The sequence below is a fragment of the Colletes latitarsis genome, chromosome 11, assembly GCF_051014445.1.
Source record: "Colletes latitarsis isolate SP2378_abdomen chromosome 11, iyColLati1, whole genome shotgun sequence".
NCBI classification, from domain to species: domain Eukaryota; kingdom Metazoa; phylum Arthropoda; class Insecta; order Hymenoptera; family Colletidae; genus Colletes; species Colletes latitarsis.
This window is the reverse complement of record NC_135144.1, coordinates 24,558,353-24,576,722: the sequence shown is the minus strand read 5'-3', so window position 1 is coordinate 24,576,722 and position 18,370 is coordinate 24,558,353. Positions and strand designations below refer to the sequence as shown.

General features: G+C 43.3%; 1 protein-coding gene across 3 annotated transcripts in view; it reads right to left on the bottom strand.

Moving 5' to 3' along the window:
- Positions 1 to 18,370, bottom strand: part of Chinmo (Chronologically inappropriate morphogenesis) — a 54,780-nt gene that overhangs the window by 34,835 nt on the left and 1,575 nt on the right. Inside the window, exons 1-2 of one of the 3 annotated variants that reach the window (XM_076777391.1) lie at positions 12,107 to 12,248; positions 73 to 303 (exon numbers count right to left, since the gene is read on the bottom strand). In XM_076777391.1, the coding sequence (XP_076633506.1) occupies positions 73 to 303; positions 12,107 to 12,182 (307 nt within the window). In that variant the 5' untranslated portion in view covers positions 12,183 to 12,248. Of the gene's footprint in view, positions 1 to 72; positions 304 to 551; positions 1,499 to 12,106; positions 12,249 to 18,370 lie in introns of those variants that run through there. The other 2 variants (XM_076777393.1, XM_076777392.1) reach the window with 2 other exon arrangements.

Here is an 18,370-nt window from a genome sequence, read left to right as displayed (position 1 = left end):
CAAACATTCCGGCTGCTGGAATATAGACAGTGGAAACAAGACGTCATAAATGTAGGATAATGTGAGACTTACCCTCGCAGAACAGGGTGACATCGGTCAGACTCTCGCTTTTGAACAAATTCGAGAACGCTGTCGCTAAGTTGCTACCGAAACTATTCCACTTGAGACAGAACTGGTGCTGGTGAGAGTCCATGATGCCACCCCTAGGCCCAACCCCGTGACCTTCGCCACCCCTGTCTCTGCCACCTTCGAGTGGGTATTTTCCTTCCTGATCGCGCTCGTGCCCAACAACAGTACGTCCAGCTGTACAGAAAATATTTTATACAGTGTTCGTGTATCGATAAAACGTAGGTGATACGGTGTCGCGAGTGATTTCTTTCGAACGTTCGAAAACTTCTGATTCACCGTTAAGAGAAAATAACATCGCGTTATTCGCGTATCCGTGATCGATCGCGCGTCGCTCGGTGAAGCGTTCGCCGGTTGCATTGTGCTCGTGGAAACTTGGACCGGATTTCCGCGGTACGCGATAATAAACGTCGAGCGAAACCTACCGAAAATGCTCAGGACCGTATTACCGTCCGCTCGCAGCAGGTTCAACTTAGACAACACCTAAGCATCGGTGGACCGTGCTCCGTTCGAACCTTTTCAACGATCCGCGAACGCACTTGGAAATCGTACACCGGCGTTCCTCTTGCCGCTGAAACCACTGCAATAATAACCCCCGAATTCCGAGTGTAGCTCGAACTCACTGAAGGCAGCGCTTCGTGCACCGTTCTCGCGTACACGTGTCCACGCGACACATGATCCTCGGGAAAGCTTGTTACTCTCACGGTCGCACTGTTTTCGCGGATCGGAAGCTGCGGTCGTGGTCTCGCCGTGGAGAACGACGAGGAAGTGTACGACGAAAGGTAGCAGAACGGTGTCGTGGTCGTCGTTCCTGCGGATTCCCTCGATATGTGTATCCGAACACAGCTCGCGTACACACTGATGGCCCTGAGTCTCTACGTTTCACCCAGCCGAAATCGAGTCACCGACTTGCATCGCGCATCGCCGCGACGAGGAACGAATCACGCGTAACTGTCCGTCGACCGTTCGTCTCTGTCTCTCTTTTTTTTCCCGCGCTCCCTCTCCGTCTCTCGGTTCCACTAACCGCGAACCCACGGAGGAACAGATATACGCTCGGATCTGTAGCGCGCGGGAGGATCGGCGATCGTCGATCGCCGCTGAGCGAGGAAACCGACCGACGGAAAAGAGAAGGAGGATCAAAGACGTCGGTGCGGCCGTGTCGCGAAGGAAAGAACGTGAATATGGGTCATCGGTGCCGATGCAAATGCGGTTAGACGAAATAGTGTGAGTTCGGTGGTTTCGTGGGGCCGGTGGCGGTAGCACGGCTGGAAGAAGAGGGAAGGTCGCGTAGGTGGGAGAAGGGGAGCGGTTGGTGGAAGAGGAACCAACGGTGGGAGGAGGGAGGGAGAGTAAGATTCGACTTTTTCGGCAGAGGGTGGGGCAAGATTGCTTAAGGCTAGAACTTTAGTTCGCGCTATGCTCTGTACCCCCTCCCATCGCGTGCTCTTCTCTCGCTACTCTACGCGTATCTCTGTCTTCTCTGCTTATGGTTGTCCATGGGTCTTTCTCTCCTTCTACCCTCCCCCCCCTTTCCTCCTCGTTTCGCGCTCGCATCCTCCCCACCCATGACGCTTCTAAGGTATCGCGCGCATCCCCGCCACTTTCTAATCTAACACGTGCCAGGGCCGAAACGTGGATAAGTGGCGCCACCCGCCAGGAACGACGCGCGACGTGGAAGGGATCTACGTAAAGGGATCTTTGTGTACGGTTGTCTTCGTTACCACGGGCCAACCGATTACGTCACTGCTGGTCGAAAGTTTAATCGAGCCGCGGACTTTGCGGCGACTGTAGAATGCATCATGGATACTTTCGATCAGAGGTTACAAAAGATCTAGAAAATAACTGTTTCAAACTTGTATGCAACGAGGAGCGTAACCTTATACGGTACGTAATCATTTATTTACCTATTTCTATAGGCTTTCAAATACTTATTATTTATATTATTCTAAATTTAAATTGTCGGTAATAGAATTTTGTTTGTGACTCGATTTTGCACCAATTTTTGATGCACTGTTTGGTTTGCCCGACACTATTGTAATGATTATTTACATTCACTGTGAAAAGATCACGTGAAAGCGTGTTACGTATCATAGTAAGAGTTTTCATCGATGTGTCTAGAGAACACGCTCGAATTGGAGCATTCGTAGTTCTCTTGTTAAAGAAAATTTGAAACTAAGCATTCCATGCTTCTAAACTCACTTTGAGTATTCAGAGCATCCAAAAGAACTCGGAACCCGAGTCGAGAGAAAGTCAATTTTCCAAGCTGAGCCAAGTTTAAACTTCGTTGAAACGGGTACTAACTCTCAATATCGTGGACGATGCCCCAAGCATAGATCGTTTCTCTGTCCATCTTTAACCCATCGACGACGTCTTTTACTATTTAATTTTTATAAAACTACATTTGCGAATAAGAGAATCTCGAACGACAAGACTATGATATAAACGATTTGAAATCGATCGACTGGGTTGTCTAATGTAAATGCGACTGGAAGAACGTTAATTCGAGGAACATCGAGCTTCATTAGGTTAGCGAAAGGTTAAAAACGACTGGTTTATGCCATATTCCCGACGAAATTGCAATTATTTCGACGTCATCGTTGTACGCGACGCAACGCCCTTGTGTCCTCGTTGCTCGGTGCGCAACAACTACACGGGCGCGCGTTCAAGTCGAGGTCATAGAACGAATTTACGAGCGACTGAGTGAATCGGGACGAAATAATCGGCTCGCGTCATTCTCTGTTCCGACAATAAGCCTCCCAATGTTTGGTCGAGGTGGTGCAAACTATTGCCGCTTTCGTTTCCATTTACTAGTTTCCCTCAATATTATAACGCATCTACCATAGTTTCGTATAACAAATGTGTAGAATTAAACATCGAATCTAGAAAGGTCTGTTCGATCAGAACGTGCTAGTGTTACTCGAGCAAGAATGCAACCGTTGGTGATCGTATATACGTTTAGGTAATCCTCCACGTTGTTACTGAATTCTAAATCCATACAAAGTGCATCTGGTATTCTAATATATGCGTCGAAACGAATCGTGACTCTTGCCCAACCCATCGACCAAAGCTACCTAACTTTCAGCGCCGTACGTCAAAACAACCCCACCAAAGATTTACGAACTCCACGCCCCGAAATGTCATCGTCGATGGAACACCGCTGCGTACGTCCCTGGTTCGCCAAAATTTAGTGTGCACTCCCTGCTCCGGCATTGCGTGCGTGCAAGAGGCGTCGTGCCGCGCGAGGGCCACGAAAGAAGAGGGGAACGAGTGTAGGAGTCGTGAAGGGGGGAGGACGAAAAAGACACGGAAAGAACGACGGAGACAGGCGTAACACTAAAGAGTAATAAAAGGAAGGGATACTAGTAGAACGAGTGGGGAAAAAGCGAGAGAGTAGGTAGATGGAAATTCAGGAGCTCGAGGCATCGCTGACAATGAGTGGCGCTTAGCGATGGCCGTACGGAATTTCTCTTCGAACGAGTCGTCGAACAATTTGTTTCTACGATAGATCTACATACGTCGTTTCGAGTGTTAAACGATACCCAAAATACTATAGTCCTTCCACGAGAAGAAGAGTACACCACTCTTGCTGCAGTCCGCTGAATGACCGTCACCGTTTTCGACCAACATCCGCGAGTCAGCGGACTGTAACTTCTCGTGGAAGAATAGAAAAACCCTCGAAAAATCTTTAAAAAAAGAGTACGATTATTCTGAAACTTTCCTTCCAACACCGGCGAGTTCCAAAAGACCATCGAGATTTATCAGACTGTATCCGTTCGAGATTACGCAAACGTTGTACCGTATAGGAAGTTTCGATGGCCGTTCGAAGCGAGCTCGAGCCCATCGCTGACTGCGCGGCACCGCGAGTAAAGGAAAGCGAAAGGGTGGTTGGGAGGAGGGAGAGAAAGAGAGGGAAGCAATTGCGGCAGCGGCATCAGGGGAGGGAGATATTGCGCGTGGGGGCGAGCAGAGGCCGGCTGGTAAGCGTGGGAGGGGAAGCTCGCGGAGGACCGAGAAGGCTCAAGGTCGCTGGGGGGCCGCACGCGCGCCCCTGGCCACTTACACAGCTGCGTTCACGCACGCACACGCTCGCGCGGCGCACTGCACACGGCCGGGCGTGTGCACACGGGGGCGGCGGGGGTGTGTGCGCGCTGCAACGCACACGTATTTCGCGCACGCGCAACAACGAGGCGCGTGTTTCGTCGTTCGGTGTGTGTGCGCGCGTGACACTGACGGGGATTCCGCGCGCGCGCGCGACAGAGAGAGATACGCTGGTGGGTGCGTGCATGCGTGCGCGCGTAGGCGATCGAGCACCCGTAATTCGGCGGTTCTCCTATGGCGACGCGTATTATGTCACCGTGTCCGGGCTGTGGAGAGAAAACACGCTGCGTTGTATGGATTTTTTGGGATTCACGGTAGAAACGGTTACGACGGAATGCCAGAGGGAGAGAGGGGGTTGGAGATTCGTCGAAAGCCTAAATTGAATCGGTGATCCGGCGTAATTGCCATTTCCCGATGAAAAAAACGCGTAGGGTGTGAACTCGAGACGTGGAAATTTTTTTAATATATCGAGTACCCGCTTAACGTCACGCTGGCGAACCCTTTAGCTACGACAAATATTTATTTGTTTATTTGTTCGATAAACGGGAAGCCCCATTGGCGGGCAAAAGTAGCACAGCACGATTGCAAAATGTTAGAAAAGTTTAAATATACAGTTTATGAAGAATGCTATGGTTCCCCGTAAATCCAAAGTGGTACGATAAGAATTCGCTATCAGAGACGATTGAGTGGATCTGTTTACATCAGGGAGAAATGTGCACGAGAACCTAAATTGTCCTCCAAATAGTCGATTATTACGAGTATTATGGTACTCCGACTTTACGAAATTAAACAAATATATACACAGGCATGCAAAAGTGTTCGAACAATATTTTTTTTTTCGATCGAAAATGATTTCGTTCGTTAGCTTTTGGTAATTCCGAGCACTCGAAGGGTCGAAGGGTACTGTATTGAAATTCGTAGAATAGGATTACGCGCGACCCGAATACCGAGGCATCTGTCGCGTAGAACAAGGTCGCGAAAATTGTCCCGTGGATCAACGATGTTAAGAATATTTCTCGAAAGCGAGATAGCTGAGCTGCTAAAAGAGTTGTACAGTTATTTGCTATCTTGTAGATCGCAGGAAAGCTGTTCTACCGTAGATGCTAAAAAGAGAGGCACGAAACTGACGCATAAGCTACTGAGAATACAATTGCTCCACTTAACGCTGATACTGACAAATTGCATATTTATACCGTTAACAATAATGCATGCAAGCTCAAGATGGTCGGAATTACGTACGCGATGCATCACGCTCGCTAAATGTTACGCACGCGCGGCGTCGCGACGCGTGTCGCAACATAGATAACTGAGACCGTGTGAGTGAAATCGCCAATTAAAATAATCGTAACAATTCGGCATTCCCTGTCACGATGATCAAAACAGCCGATCCTGGCGGACAAAAATAAAAAATTTCATCAAAATTGTCCCTCGAAGTAGGAGATTCGAGAAAATCCGGCGTTATTTCGAGACTAATCCTCCCCCTACGCCACAAATCTCCGTTAACTGGAATTCGTAATATCAAAGATTAAATTTTATGAAAATATATGGTAATTTCAGTTCAAGGAATAAATCTAAAATTTGTATTCGTTGAATAAAATGATTTTTTTTAAGCTTACGGAATATTCGAACTTTCTGCACGGATGTTGTAGTTCCTAGTGAAAAAAAAGTCTGTTAAACGCAATAAACCGCGGACTGTTATTTGCAGAGTGCTCGCAGAAAAAGTCCAACGTTATTTTTCTCCCAGGCTGAAGGCTGCATTAGTGCATTACGCTGTGTAACCGGTAAGTGAGTTATTTCACCGATTCAATTAAGGTCCCCGGCTCGGTGTGGTGAATAGGTACGAGAGCGTGGCTCTGCTTTGATAACCCACTCTATTAACCACTACCACGGATCAATCAAAGGTACAAGTTAGTAAAAGACAAGGACGCGCAGTTTCTTTAGAAACGGATATACTGCTGAGAAGAAAGAAGTTCGTTCGCTGAAGGCAACTCGAACGACGAAGTTAAGAGCGCTGGGTTGCATCTAATGCCATTAATTTAACTCTCTTCCGGTATATCGAAGCTCTGGTATGTTTAAATTGTATCGTATCGTGCGTTAATGAGCGCACTTTGTCCCTAAAAAATCATGTTTCAAAGTTTCGTATAAAGATTCTCACCGAAAAAAGTTAAATCAAATTAAAGATTTATTTAGGATTAGCTAGATCAGTCTTGAGGCTAAGCCAGATAAGTGATGGGCATTATTTGAATGAAACTAACGAATAAATACGTAATCGTTATTTGTAATGATGATTAGCAATGTTAAACGCAAAATACTGATACTTTTATTTTCAAACCGAGCATTGGTTTAGATAATGCTTTTCCCCGCGGTTCTTCCCTTTCGTTGGACTTAAATTAAATCTCAATACTTCTTTTGTTTCAGGTTTTTGTCATTACTCTTCCCCGACGATAAGTGTGTTATGAATTCTTCGTATATTGGGGACTGTTTGGACGATTAATCGCGTCTAAGGGTTTGCTGGATCAGCTTTATTGATGAGCAACCCAAGACGAAATGCCAATAACGTTTCTTTTAAACGTAGTAATATTGCTCTTCGTGCTAACGAATATTACCTGATATTGATAATATTATAAGAATAATAATTGCAAGTTAATACAATATAGAACCGGATTAAAATATTACGATTTAATTTTCTAGCATAGCAGAGCGAACGAAAATGGTTTAAAATTTTGTAAAATTCTAAAAAGTACCGTGCAAAAACGACCGTGGATATTTTCTGTTTATTACGAGTTTATGACAGATTATTTTAGTCTTTATTCGTAATATTAAATGCACGAAGAAATCATTGCCGAAAGACAGTTAGGTGTTTACCATTCTTTCAGTTTCCCCTATCGAAATTCGAGGAGGCTTGCAACGTTGCGTTAGGCGGAAGCGGTGCTGTGTGGCATGAAGGGTGATAACGGTGTAGAAAATACATTCTACGAAGGACCTGCCCCTGAAGTATAGTCAATACTGCAGCCAACGATGCCTACCGCAGCACTGTTTCCCCTTTATCCAACAATCCCCCATACCTTCCGCCCCTGAATGAAAGAGAAAGCGAGAAAGACAGAACGACGAGATTTGCGTGAATCCTGAATCCCGGTAGTAATTGCCGAAGGGTAGAGAAAATGCAAAGAAAGGGTTCCACCGACGAAAATTTCGGCTTGAAAATGCGGACGTGTTCGTCGGGCACAATGTAAACTTCGAACGGTATAAAAAAAAAAAAGATAAAAATACGCAGGAACCAAAGAATACTCTTAAATCTATTAATCAAACGCTATAATAAAAAAATAGAAAAATACCTAGGAAGCATCGTGTACCGATAGAGAAAAAGGCGTAATATACTTATTTAAATGTTACGTTTCAAATTTATTTATAATATTCTAGTAAATGTTACGACATCGTTGTGTAAGATACAATGATAATAATGGAAAAACAAATAAGAATAAAGTTTAATTTCGAATAACGAGTAAAAAATACACGACTGTTTTTTCGTTAAATAACAGTTGAAACTCGAACCGAAGAATAAAGTATTTCGCGAATAAATTGTTAAACGTTGAGTTTTTGTTCGTTACTTATTATTCGAATAAAATCGCGCCCGTTTCTGTTGGGAATAAAATTAATACAAACAGTAAATTTCAGTGACACTATCACAGCAGGTGTTACCTGATCGAAAGGGTTCGATCTTGATGTGTGCACAGGCACAATTTATTTTCCTGACACACCGATTAATTAGCTGTCCCCGCATTTATCTACGAAATACTAATGAAACGCGTTAGTTGTGAATTTCATTCTTTGCGTACAAAATGAAGATCAAAAATTGCCTGTATTATTGCTTAGTGCTAGTTTTCGAAAGATCAGCAAGTACACGAATATTTTTCTAACTTCGAGTTTAAATAGTACAATTTTTCTGATTACGGTCTCGTATGTCTTTCGATTTCGAATTCGTAGCAACCTCGAGAACTCCTATATGCGAAAATTTTTGTGGAAATCAAGACGCGTTTACGCATTTTGGGCCAGATTCTTGGTGAAATCGATCACGAAACACGAGAAACGGTGCCACGAGGGCGCGGAAAACGTTGACGAAATCGAACAGGGGACGATACGCGACGGAGACGATATCGACGCGATCAAAGGGGGAGGTTTGCAAGGATCGCGCGGGAATCAAAGAAGACAACAAGTAGCAAACAGCCTGCAGCGGTGGATGATCTAGCTCCTATTGCCCCTTCTGCTATGCTTTCTACTTTCTCGTTCGCGTTTTCTGCCCGAAGCGGAATATCGGAACCCTCGTTTTTCGCTCCAAGGGCACTGGCCCTTCGTTTCAGACGCAATCGTCAACGAGCAGGTTGCACGACACGCTACGAGTCAAGTTTCTAAAGCATCAAGGATAGCAAAACTGACATTAAATATTATTCGACATTCTTAATGCGTGACGACTACTTTACTGCTTTTAAATTAAGAATAAGATATCGATTGGCCCTTCGTTTCAGACTCAATCGTCAGCGAGCAGGTTGCACGACATGCTACAAGTCAAGTTTCTAAAGCATCAAGGATAGCAGAACTGACACTAAAGATTATTCGACATTCTCAACGCGTGACGACTATTTTACTGTTTTTAAATTAAAAATAAGATCCGTTGATCCCCCGTAAACCATTATTGTTCGTAAATGAGAAAGATTTTTGTTCTATTGACCGGCAGTCTGGGCGTTCGTCAAGCTTCCGCAGAAGATGACGAAACACAAAGTACCCAACAGATACGCGCAGTGCCGCGTCTCAAAATAGGTTCTCATATCTGTAAATAAACGACAACAGCGAAGAAACGTATACGCAGAAGACTCCACGAACACAAGCATAATGATTACGAACGCGTTGAACAATTATTCGCAATTTATATAAATAAAATTATAACTTCTAAATAGTTTCAAATTCGATCTGTAATAGACAGGGTTTTTAAATTACAAATTTAGATAAAGAATCGTTTGTCTGTCTGTCTGTTCGTTCCGGATTAACTAACAATCTATCGAATCGATTTTAATTAAATTCATTTATTCAGCTATTTATTATTGTATTCCAAGGAAAGGAGTATTAAACAATTATAAATAAAATCTAGTCGCGTCTGTACGTTTGCCACCGCGTCACGGAAAAACGGCGGGAGGGATCACGATGAAATTTAGAACGTGTTCCTGAAGTAGACCAACTTAAAATATCGGCTATATGACATAGCGAACTTCTTGCCCGGAGGAAGGGTTGTCGAGAACTATAAAATGTATAATAATAAAATATCTTACATTTGCTTTTACAGCAAAAGCATTCACAACATAGTTTATTGGAAATTAAATTTAGAATCTTGGTTGTTCTATACAAATATCGATACACGGTCAGGACGAAAGAAAATTTAAAAAAAAAAAATACGTTCAGTGTAAACGTGTACCGTACAAAATTATTTAGTAGCGTCTCTTCTCGAGGAATTTTTACGAGGTTCAGTTTGCAATCGTGCAACGTCACGATACAGCAAAAATACAACGGGTACATAGTCGTTAATTTTATAATACTTTTAACCCTTAACTGGAGTTTTAATCAAGTTTAAACAGCTAATTGTTTAACATATGTAAAAAAACAAAGTTGATCTTCAAGTCTCTGAAACATCTCCACCCATAAAAAAATTAATGTACTACATAATATACCCCTTTAAGCCACGCAACTTTTGTATACAAAATTTTATGGTTCAACCTATATTTTGGAACTTATGAAGGCGCACAAGTTGCGTGGAACATCCTGTATAACTTCAAAGTCTTAATATTTATTTTCGTAACCTCGCTAAAATTCGTGCATCCTATTCAAATTTATCTCTTTTAACGTTTCGTCTTTCGAACTAATTGTTTGATATATTTCAATGTAATTATTTGAAAATTTATGTAATCCTCCATTGATTTCCATTTACCAGTTTGGTAAAAATCCGACATCAAGTAAAATAATTGAGATTGGGAGTCCACTTAAGAGTAAAATTTCTCGTGCACGTCAAATATATCATTTTCAGGTTTAATGTAAAGAAGGATTTTACATCGTCGCCATTAAAAGATAATGACAATAGCGTAAAAAGCTTCGCCTTCCATTTTTTCTTGCGATAGATTTCCCGAACGAAAGTCGTTGGTGGGGTGGCGCGGTTGAAACGTAAACTCGACAGTTTTTCTGGTCTTTTGAATATTGGAGAGAAATTAAACGGAAGAAATAGAAGTTGTACCGTGCACAAAATGAGCGTGGTTTCCGTCAGTTACCGTTGCCCGGCGTTGCACACGCGTACATAAACGTACACGTAGCACGTGCATGCGCTGCATGAGATTAAACAAAGGAAGCGGGAAGGTGTACGCGCACTCTAAATGTACATAACGGTGACACGAGGCGTGGACTGAAACCAGCTCGCCTAACTATTCGTTTACCGAAACGAACGGTTAATGAGAATACCTACACGCCGGGGCTTTCGGTTCTCACAAAACGAGAGAATAGTTCTGCGTAAAGACGGACGACATTAACGCGTCGACTGCCACGGTGACACACTTCAGACTTATTTGGAAGGCCCCATCAAAACCTGCTGTGTTTCTTTTTTTGAGCATCTATTTCAATAACAACTATCCGAGAGAAATCAAATTATATAATAAACTTTAACAGAACGATCCAAAACAAATAATGATCTAATGACTTTACAGTCGATGCGGCATTAAACCCAAAGGAAAAAAAAATTTATAATATTTGTATAATCAGGATTTTGTTCGTCTTCGAAATTTTTTTTTGTCGGTCAGATTATCGTTTGTCGTGAACGTCACTATCGCCACCTTTGAATCGTGGAAATTAATTTAAAAGAAAGTGGTAAAGAAGACTCGTAAACGGTCGACGAGCTTTCGGCTGCACTGTTTCTTCGAAGCAAAGTAGAAAAACAACTCGTCGCGTTTCATTTTGATACAATTATGGACAAAAGATGACGTATGTTGACTGAATTTTAACGGCTGCTTTCGATACAACCTTCTAATACAATACTTTAGAAAGGAGGATGTTAAAAAATGGCCATTTTTGGCATCGTCTCAAAATGAAGAATTCATGCAGGATCTTTCGGAAGATCAGGAAGTTAAAGACGAGTTTTAAACGTTAGTCTTCGAAATAATTGATGAGAAAATCAACAAGGAGACGAAACAAACCCTTGTTATAATCGTCATCAGATGGAAACAACACTCAACAATGTGTTCACCGCTTTGCAAGTCGTGACGAATACACACGATACGTTCGATACCTTAATACTATTTTCTCCAAACATAGTTAAAACGATAGAAAATAGATTTGTATATTTTCAAAGCAACGACAAATACGACGAAGAGATATTACTGTTATTCTAGAACGATAAACTTTACTAAAAAGGAAACTTCGTTGACGGCATTCGAAATTTGTACGTATTAATCGATACCGTGTACGCAAAGTGGTAAAACGCGTAAAATCGTACTCTCAACAGGTAAGTTTCTAACGATCAACGCGTTTGGTAGCATTATCTACAAGCAACCCGATACGCAACCCATCACCCGCGAACCATCATCGGGGCACATCGGTGACCGACCAACTAATAACCGTTGCACGAGATCCGGATAGATCGTTCCCGAGCATCGATCTTCACCAACACACTCGGTACGCGGACGGTTCTCGCTGGAAGCCGCGAAAAACCATAAGGATCGATCGATCGGTCATCGAAGCGTTCCCCTCCCACGCGTTTTGAGCGCGAAGATCGATGACGAACCGCGGAATATACACATCGTCGGGAATGAAAATTCCGTAAATTAAGAAGAATGAACGGGTGAAGACGGTGTACCTGGCGGATGAAGCCACCATGGATTGACCAGGGATGGTTGTTGGTTGCCGTGGCCCTCGCCGTCAGGGGCGTACATCCTCCACCAACTACGTCACGCCCGTCACTGCCGCCCCGTGCGGCTGCACCCCCGACTGCCTTCAACCCATAGCCCACCGCTCCTCCCGGGATTCCTGTCACTTCCCCTTTCTCCACGTACGCAAGAGGGTTGCAAGGTTACCGGCGCGCCCCGTCGCTCCGCAGCCGACCGACCAACCCCACCGTCGCTCCTGCCACCCCCAAGCTCCCTCCCCGCGGCTACCTCGAACAGCGTTCAAGGTGGAGGAACATCCACCTCCGTCGGCGAGCGACGCACAACCACCCCCGTCGGTTTTCCTACGTAGGCAACCGGCCAGCCACAGCCATCGCTTTCGCTAGAAAGTCCTCGGGCCGTTACGAGGGCGGCCTCTCGGCCAGGGCTGACGTTGCAAAGGGCGAGCTCGATCAACTTTTATTTTTTTTTTTCCCTATTTCTATTTTTTCCTTTCTTCTTTCTGCGTTCGCCAGCGGCGAATCATCGACCGATTCTGGCTCCCTTTCGCCGAATCGATAAGATAATTTTACTAGCCAACGCGTTCGCAACTGTTAGACCATTGGCGGGGGTCGAGAGTGGTACACCATAGCGGTGTAAGTCGAAATTCTTCGAATTTGAGTTAACACCGGATTCAAGCTGTCTTCTATTTATCGTAAAAATCGATTTACTTGTGAGTTCATACTTGGCCGAGAAATGGGCGAAACTTTTGTTTGTCAGCGAACAAAGTTAGCGATGCATTTCGAATCGTAATGGTGCAAGTCCACCTTACGTTCCATTATTAATACTTCTACGTAAAAATTAAAGAACATATTATATTACACGTTATTTCATTCAGTAAAAATGTAGTCGTTATTAAATGTTTACTGACAAAGGTCCTGTATCTGTATTCTTCTTTTTAGTACTTATTTTCGTAACCTCGCTAAAATTTATGGATTCCATTCAAATTTATTTCCTTCAACGTTTCGACTTTAGAATTAATTGTTTTAGTTTCGTAATGAACAATCTCTGAGAATCAAAGAGTCAAAGTGCTAACGAAAAAAACAAACGGCGATCGTTGTCGATGGATGAGAAAATCAATGGAAGATTCTATTTCTATTTTAATAGTTGAATCGCTAGCGTTTTTATTTAAACATTAATTCAGAAGCACCGATCCTTGGATCATCCTAAATATTTTTGACAAGTTATTTCTCATTTTCTATTCGAATAAAACCCAAGTCTAATCGCAAGGGAGATACGTACGTAGATATTTTTCAGTCGTTCGCTGTGAACCAGCAGCGTACTAGATCCGTACTCTAATGCGATCTGGTAGTCAGATTAAAGCAGGTGCCACTGTTCTCAGTTTACGGGGTTGGTAGCTTCTGGCGTCGACATATTAATTAAAATGCCTATCCTTTGTTGCCATGCGATGGACATTTCGAATAAGACGAGACGATTCCGATTAGTTGCTGCTTGTTTACGATTAACAACATGAGAAATATAGAGTGTAAAAGTAAACCAGAAACACGTTGTTCGAATCAAACACGAATTTTGATAATTTCAATGGCGTTGAGCAACTCTGTATCGGCGACTACTACTGTTCGCATTGGAGGCCCCGATGCAAACTTTGGGGGGTCTTGTGGAAGAGATGGAAAGAAAAGGATATGGAGAAGAGGCAGACCCTGCCTGAAACGTCGGTCGAGCGCTTGCGAGAGGAACGGTCCCTCTGGCGGTGAGTACGGGAAGCGACGGAATGTTTGCAAACGTTATCACCGTTATTTCAGTGTTTCTAACGTCTGGTCGCCTGTTTCGCGTATTACCCTATCGCGTTGAACTCTGAACAATTCTGATCGGAAATTTTTCCGATTAAAGCGGACTACGGTGCACGGATAGTTAAAATTTAGCGAATCGAAACGAATTTCAGCGATGCTGCGCGATCCTCCGTTCAGCCTGCGTCGGCATAACTGGAATCGCTTGATAATTAAGGCAATATCTTGCATACCGGGCTCACCGTTCCCCGTCCAGTCGGACATGTTTTGCAGCGCGGAAGGGAACGCGCGGGATGCATCGCGACGAGTAACGATCCGATATAAAATTTCACGGGGACACGTATCCGTCTGATAGAAAATTCCTCGCGCGCTAGGTACGTTCCTGAAGGTATCAGCGCACCGATGGAGGGGAGAACAACCTTGCAAGCTCGCACACACCCCCATTCCCCTCGGTATGCGTAGTTGCGTCGGTGGTAGGGTCTGAAATTTTGGAGGTTGGCAGGAGCGGTGAGCACAGAGGGGCTCGAAGGGCGAAAAACCAAGAGGGTAACGGGGCTAGGGGGGCGATGTCCTTGGGGGCGGTGGGGTGAAAGGAGGTGGTCTGAAGGGAGCCAGGCAACCTGCACCCGGCAACAGCCCCCGACCTCGGAAGAACTAATCATTAACCTCCTTTCACCCTCCCAAACACCGCTCTAACTCGACCACCTTCGCTTCACTTTCACCTGTGCCTCCCTTTCTCCCCTCCTTTCACCCCTAAGCTTTCGCCACCCACTCAAGCTCGCCCACGCTTTCTGCGATTACGATTACCCGGGCTCGTTTTCGACGCTTTTTCACGGTCATCGGTCCGATTTCGTCATTGTACGCTATCAACTCTTTCGAAATGCAACCAGAATTCTCCCTTTAAATTATCAAGCTTCACTATTCAGTCGATTGTTTTAATAAATCGTATATTACGGTAGAACGAGAACGAGACGCGTGTCTGTAGCACCGCACGACCTACGCTAACTCTGTTTACGTTTTGAGACGAGCATCACTCGGGCGTAAACAATTTTTCTAATCTCTTCGATATGTTCCGCATACGACTCGAGCATCCTAATCGAAGCTCTGCTTAGATATTTTGTACTACCACCTTCGTTCGATCGCTAGTAGTATACGTATATTAGGTCGTACTGTTCGAACGTCTCGGACTGACGAGGATATAATTAGTAATTTACAGGGGATGATCCCTCGACCCGGAAATTCAATAAACTTTGAGCATACGTAGATACGTATTACATATTTACCGTTTGCAATAGAGAAATATTAGTATGCCACGATACGTTGGATATTGCATTACCAAGTCAGCTATGATCTCTTTTCAGAGCATGCACTTCTTTGTTTTATTTCGTTTTGACCTTCGAAGATTCTAAACATATTGAAATTTACGAATATATCTTAGTTCTCGCTAAAATTACAATTTAAATAGCAAAAGGTGACTAATTTTACGTACGACGGATGGTAGTCGTTATGCCACAAAATACTGCCATTTCTCAAAAGGATACAGACAAAAATTCAGTTATAAATTCGTTTTAGAAGAAATATTTTTTACTTATAAAGGAATAATTTTGTACTACATTTATCTTGTGTTCGTGTAATAATGCATCTTTTATCGTTTAAGAAACGTTTCTCTTTTCGATTAATTCCTCTTTCTAGAATTCCAACTTTCGACCGTGTCCCTTTAATACTCGCTTATGTGTATTATATTTCTCTATTACGCGTTCCAAAAGTATCGTTATGTTCGTTCTATGCGTCATACCTCTTTAAGACACTGTCAACATTCACTGTTTTCTTCCACCCATCGAAGAAAGGGAAATGGATAATACGAAACGACTCAAACTACTTTGAAACTGGTTTCACCTAGGAGATTCGTCCCAGGAATCTACCGAGGGTTGAAGTGCGGTAACCCTGTTGCTGGTTTCTATGTGTACATCCACGTTAAAGATTGCACCCTGTGCAACCCTCCAAACTCGAAAGCTACATATATAAACGCCAAGCAAATAGATCAATAAATATAAGAATGCTAAAGCTATATAATATGCTATTATGCACTTTGCATTCTACCCAGCTGTGCAACTCCAGAAATAGAACTTTCCCCCTTCTATAACTTTTTTTAAGTACGCGACAAGCTATACCAAAACATTTTCTACTAATTAACACTTTCACGTCCGCATGGTTCACAAAAATCTTCTCCGTCGCCGGAACTTTTTGCAAACTTGTTCATTAAAAATATAAAGCACAAAATTCATTACGACATAATAAAGTTAACTGCTTTTTATGAAACGATACGTGTAAATAAATGCGATTTATCGAGGTTATTGAAAAAAAAACATTAGGATTTTCAAAATTCAAAATTCAAAATTTCAAAAATGGTTTTTCTTATGTAATTTGCTCTGGCAATAACTTAATTTTAATTTTTAAACAAATTTAAAAAAAAGAAAGATCGTACGTTAACCGATAGAGAATATTATCGAGTATACGCGTACCAAATTCCATTAACACTTTGATTGCCACGTTACCTATATGTGGATGACAGGATTTACCACTACGATACTAGAAAAAGTAATCCTCAAGTTAAGGGGTAAGACCACTGTAAAAACTTGAAATAAAGCGTTTTTTTGCGATTTTTTTTTGGATGGATGGACAAGTAAGAGGATAATAATATTCAATGATGTTATTAACCATGTCGTTAAGTGTTTAAAAAAAGAGCCATTTTCGCAAGGCGTGCTGAATTTGAGGCCATACAAAATTTGTATCTAGAAAGAAACAAAAAATGTTCTCTCAATCTACATGAGTATAGCTAGAGAAATACGTAGGGGATTTTTGAAACAGTAATTTTTGTGTGATTGGCGAGCATTTGAAGTAAAAAGTTCGACTTCGTACAAAAAATTAACTTATCGAAGATCTCTAGTTATACTCATGTAGATTAATAGAAAATTTTTTGTTTTTTTCCAGATACAAATTCAACACGCCTCGCGAGACTGGCTCCAGCGTCGTAATTTTGCACTATTTCTGAATAAATATTTTTTTTCTAAACACTTAACGACATGGTTAATAACATTCTTGAATATTATTATTCTCTTACTCTTATTTCAGGTTTTTACAGCAGTCTTACCCCTTAAGACGTTGGGAGGAACAAATTTGGATAGAATTTGTAAATTTTAAGGTTACAAAAATAAATACCGAAATAAGTTTTAGGTTATGTAGCTTACAATGGTCTAAAATAAAAATGTTACTTTTGCAGAATATTATACGGTTGTTTAACTGGCAGTGAACGCGTTAAATTCGGTCGAACGGTTTTCTACTTATCGCGTACGCCACGGCGCCATTTTCTTCGTTATAAATAAACATGGACGGTTCGAGGAAAATTGTTACCGAAAGTTCGAGAAACGTTCCGTGAACAGGTGATCTCGACCGAACGCGCGCTTGTCCAATAAAAAATTCGTGAAAACACCGGTCGATTTTGGGCCCGTCGAGGTGGCCGTAACCCCTTAAAGGAAATAATGAATCGTCAAGAAGGGATGCTCGAAGGCAGAGAGGAGCGCGCGTATCGGCCGTCGGCGCACTCGTGCGAAGGTCGAGTCGGTGGCAGAAGGGTGTGTTGGGCAGCCGAAAAGGGCGACAAGAGGGGCAAGATGCAACGCACATCTATTGATTCTCCTTCAGCGTGAAGGCCCGCGTGTCCCACTCACTTTCGGAAGCACACGCACTGGCTCGCTCGCGCGCACTTTCACCGGTGGTGGTGCGCGTGCACGCGCACACGGACACACGCGATCGTCCGGTGTGCGTGCACACAGGCGCGCGAACGAGTGCGTCCCGTGAATGCAAGGCACGGAACAGCCTCCTCTCTCGTCGTGGAAGAGGAAAAAAGAAAAAAAAAAAAGGAAAGGGGGAACTGGATTTTGCAACCTCCCTTCCGTGCATTCCTACTGTGAATTTCCTTGGCAGGCTGCATAAAGAATTAGAACTCCGGTACACGCGGTTCCGTCGCTGCTGCGCAAAGCGTGTAGAGAGAAAAAAAAAAAACACGGTAGAAAGGACCGATACGGAGGGCAGGGGCTTCCGACCGAAAAGCTTTGCACTTGCAACTTTGCTGAACAACAATCGCGTTCGAAATTCTATAGAGCCGTCGGCTTTGCAAACCAGATCGGGCACAGACACGCTCTCTCGACACCGAACAACAAAGTGTAAAAAAGCAAACGGACACCTTTGTCAGTTTTTAATAGTACGGCCCTGCCCGTCGTTATCGAGAGGGCAATTAACTCGTATGTAACTGAAATAACGTTTGTATAGAGCCGCGCGGGAAAAACCGACTCTGACTCGCCAAGTATTTCGACCATTCGAAATTCTGCGAGAAAAACGTAACTCGCGAATGAATTTCGCGAAACAGTGTCGACGAATATTGTTCGCTGA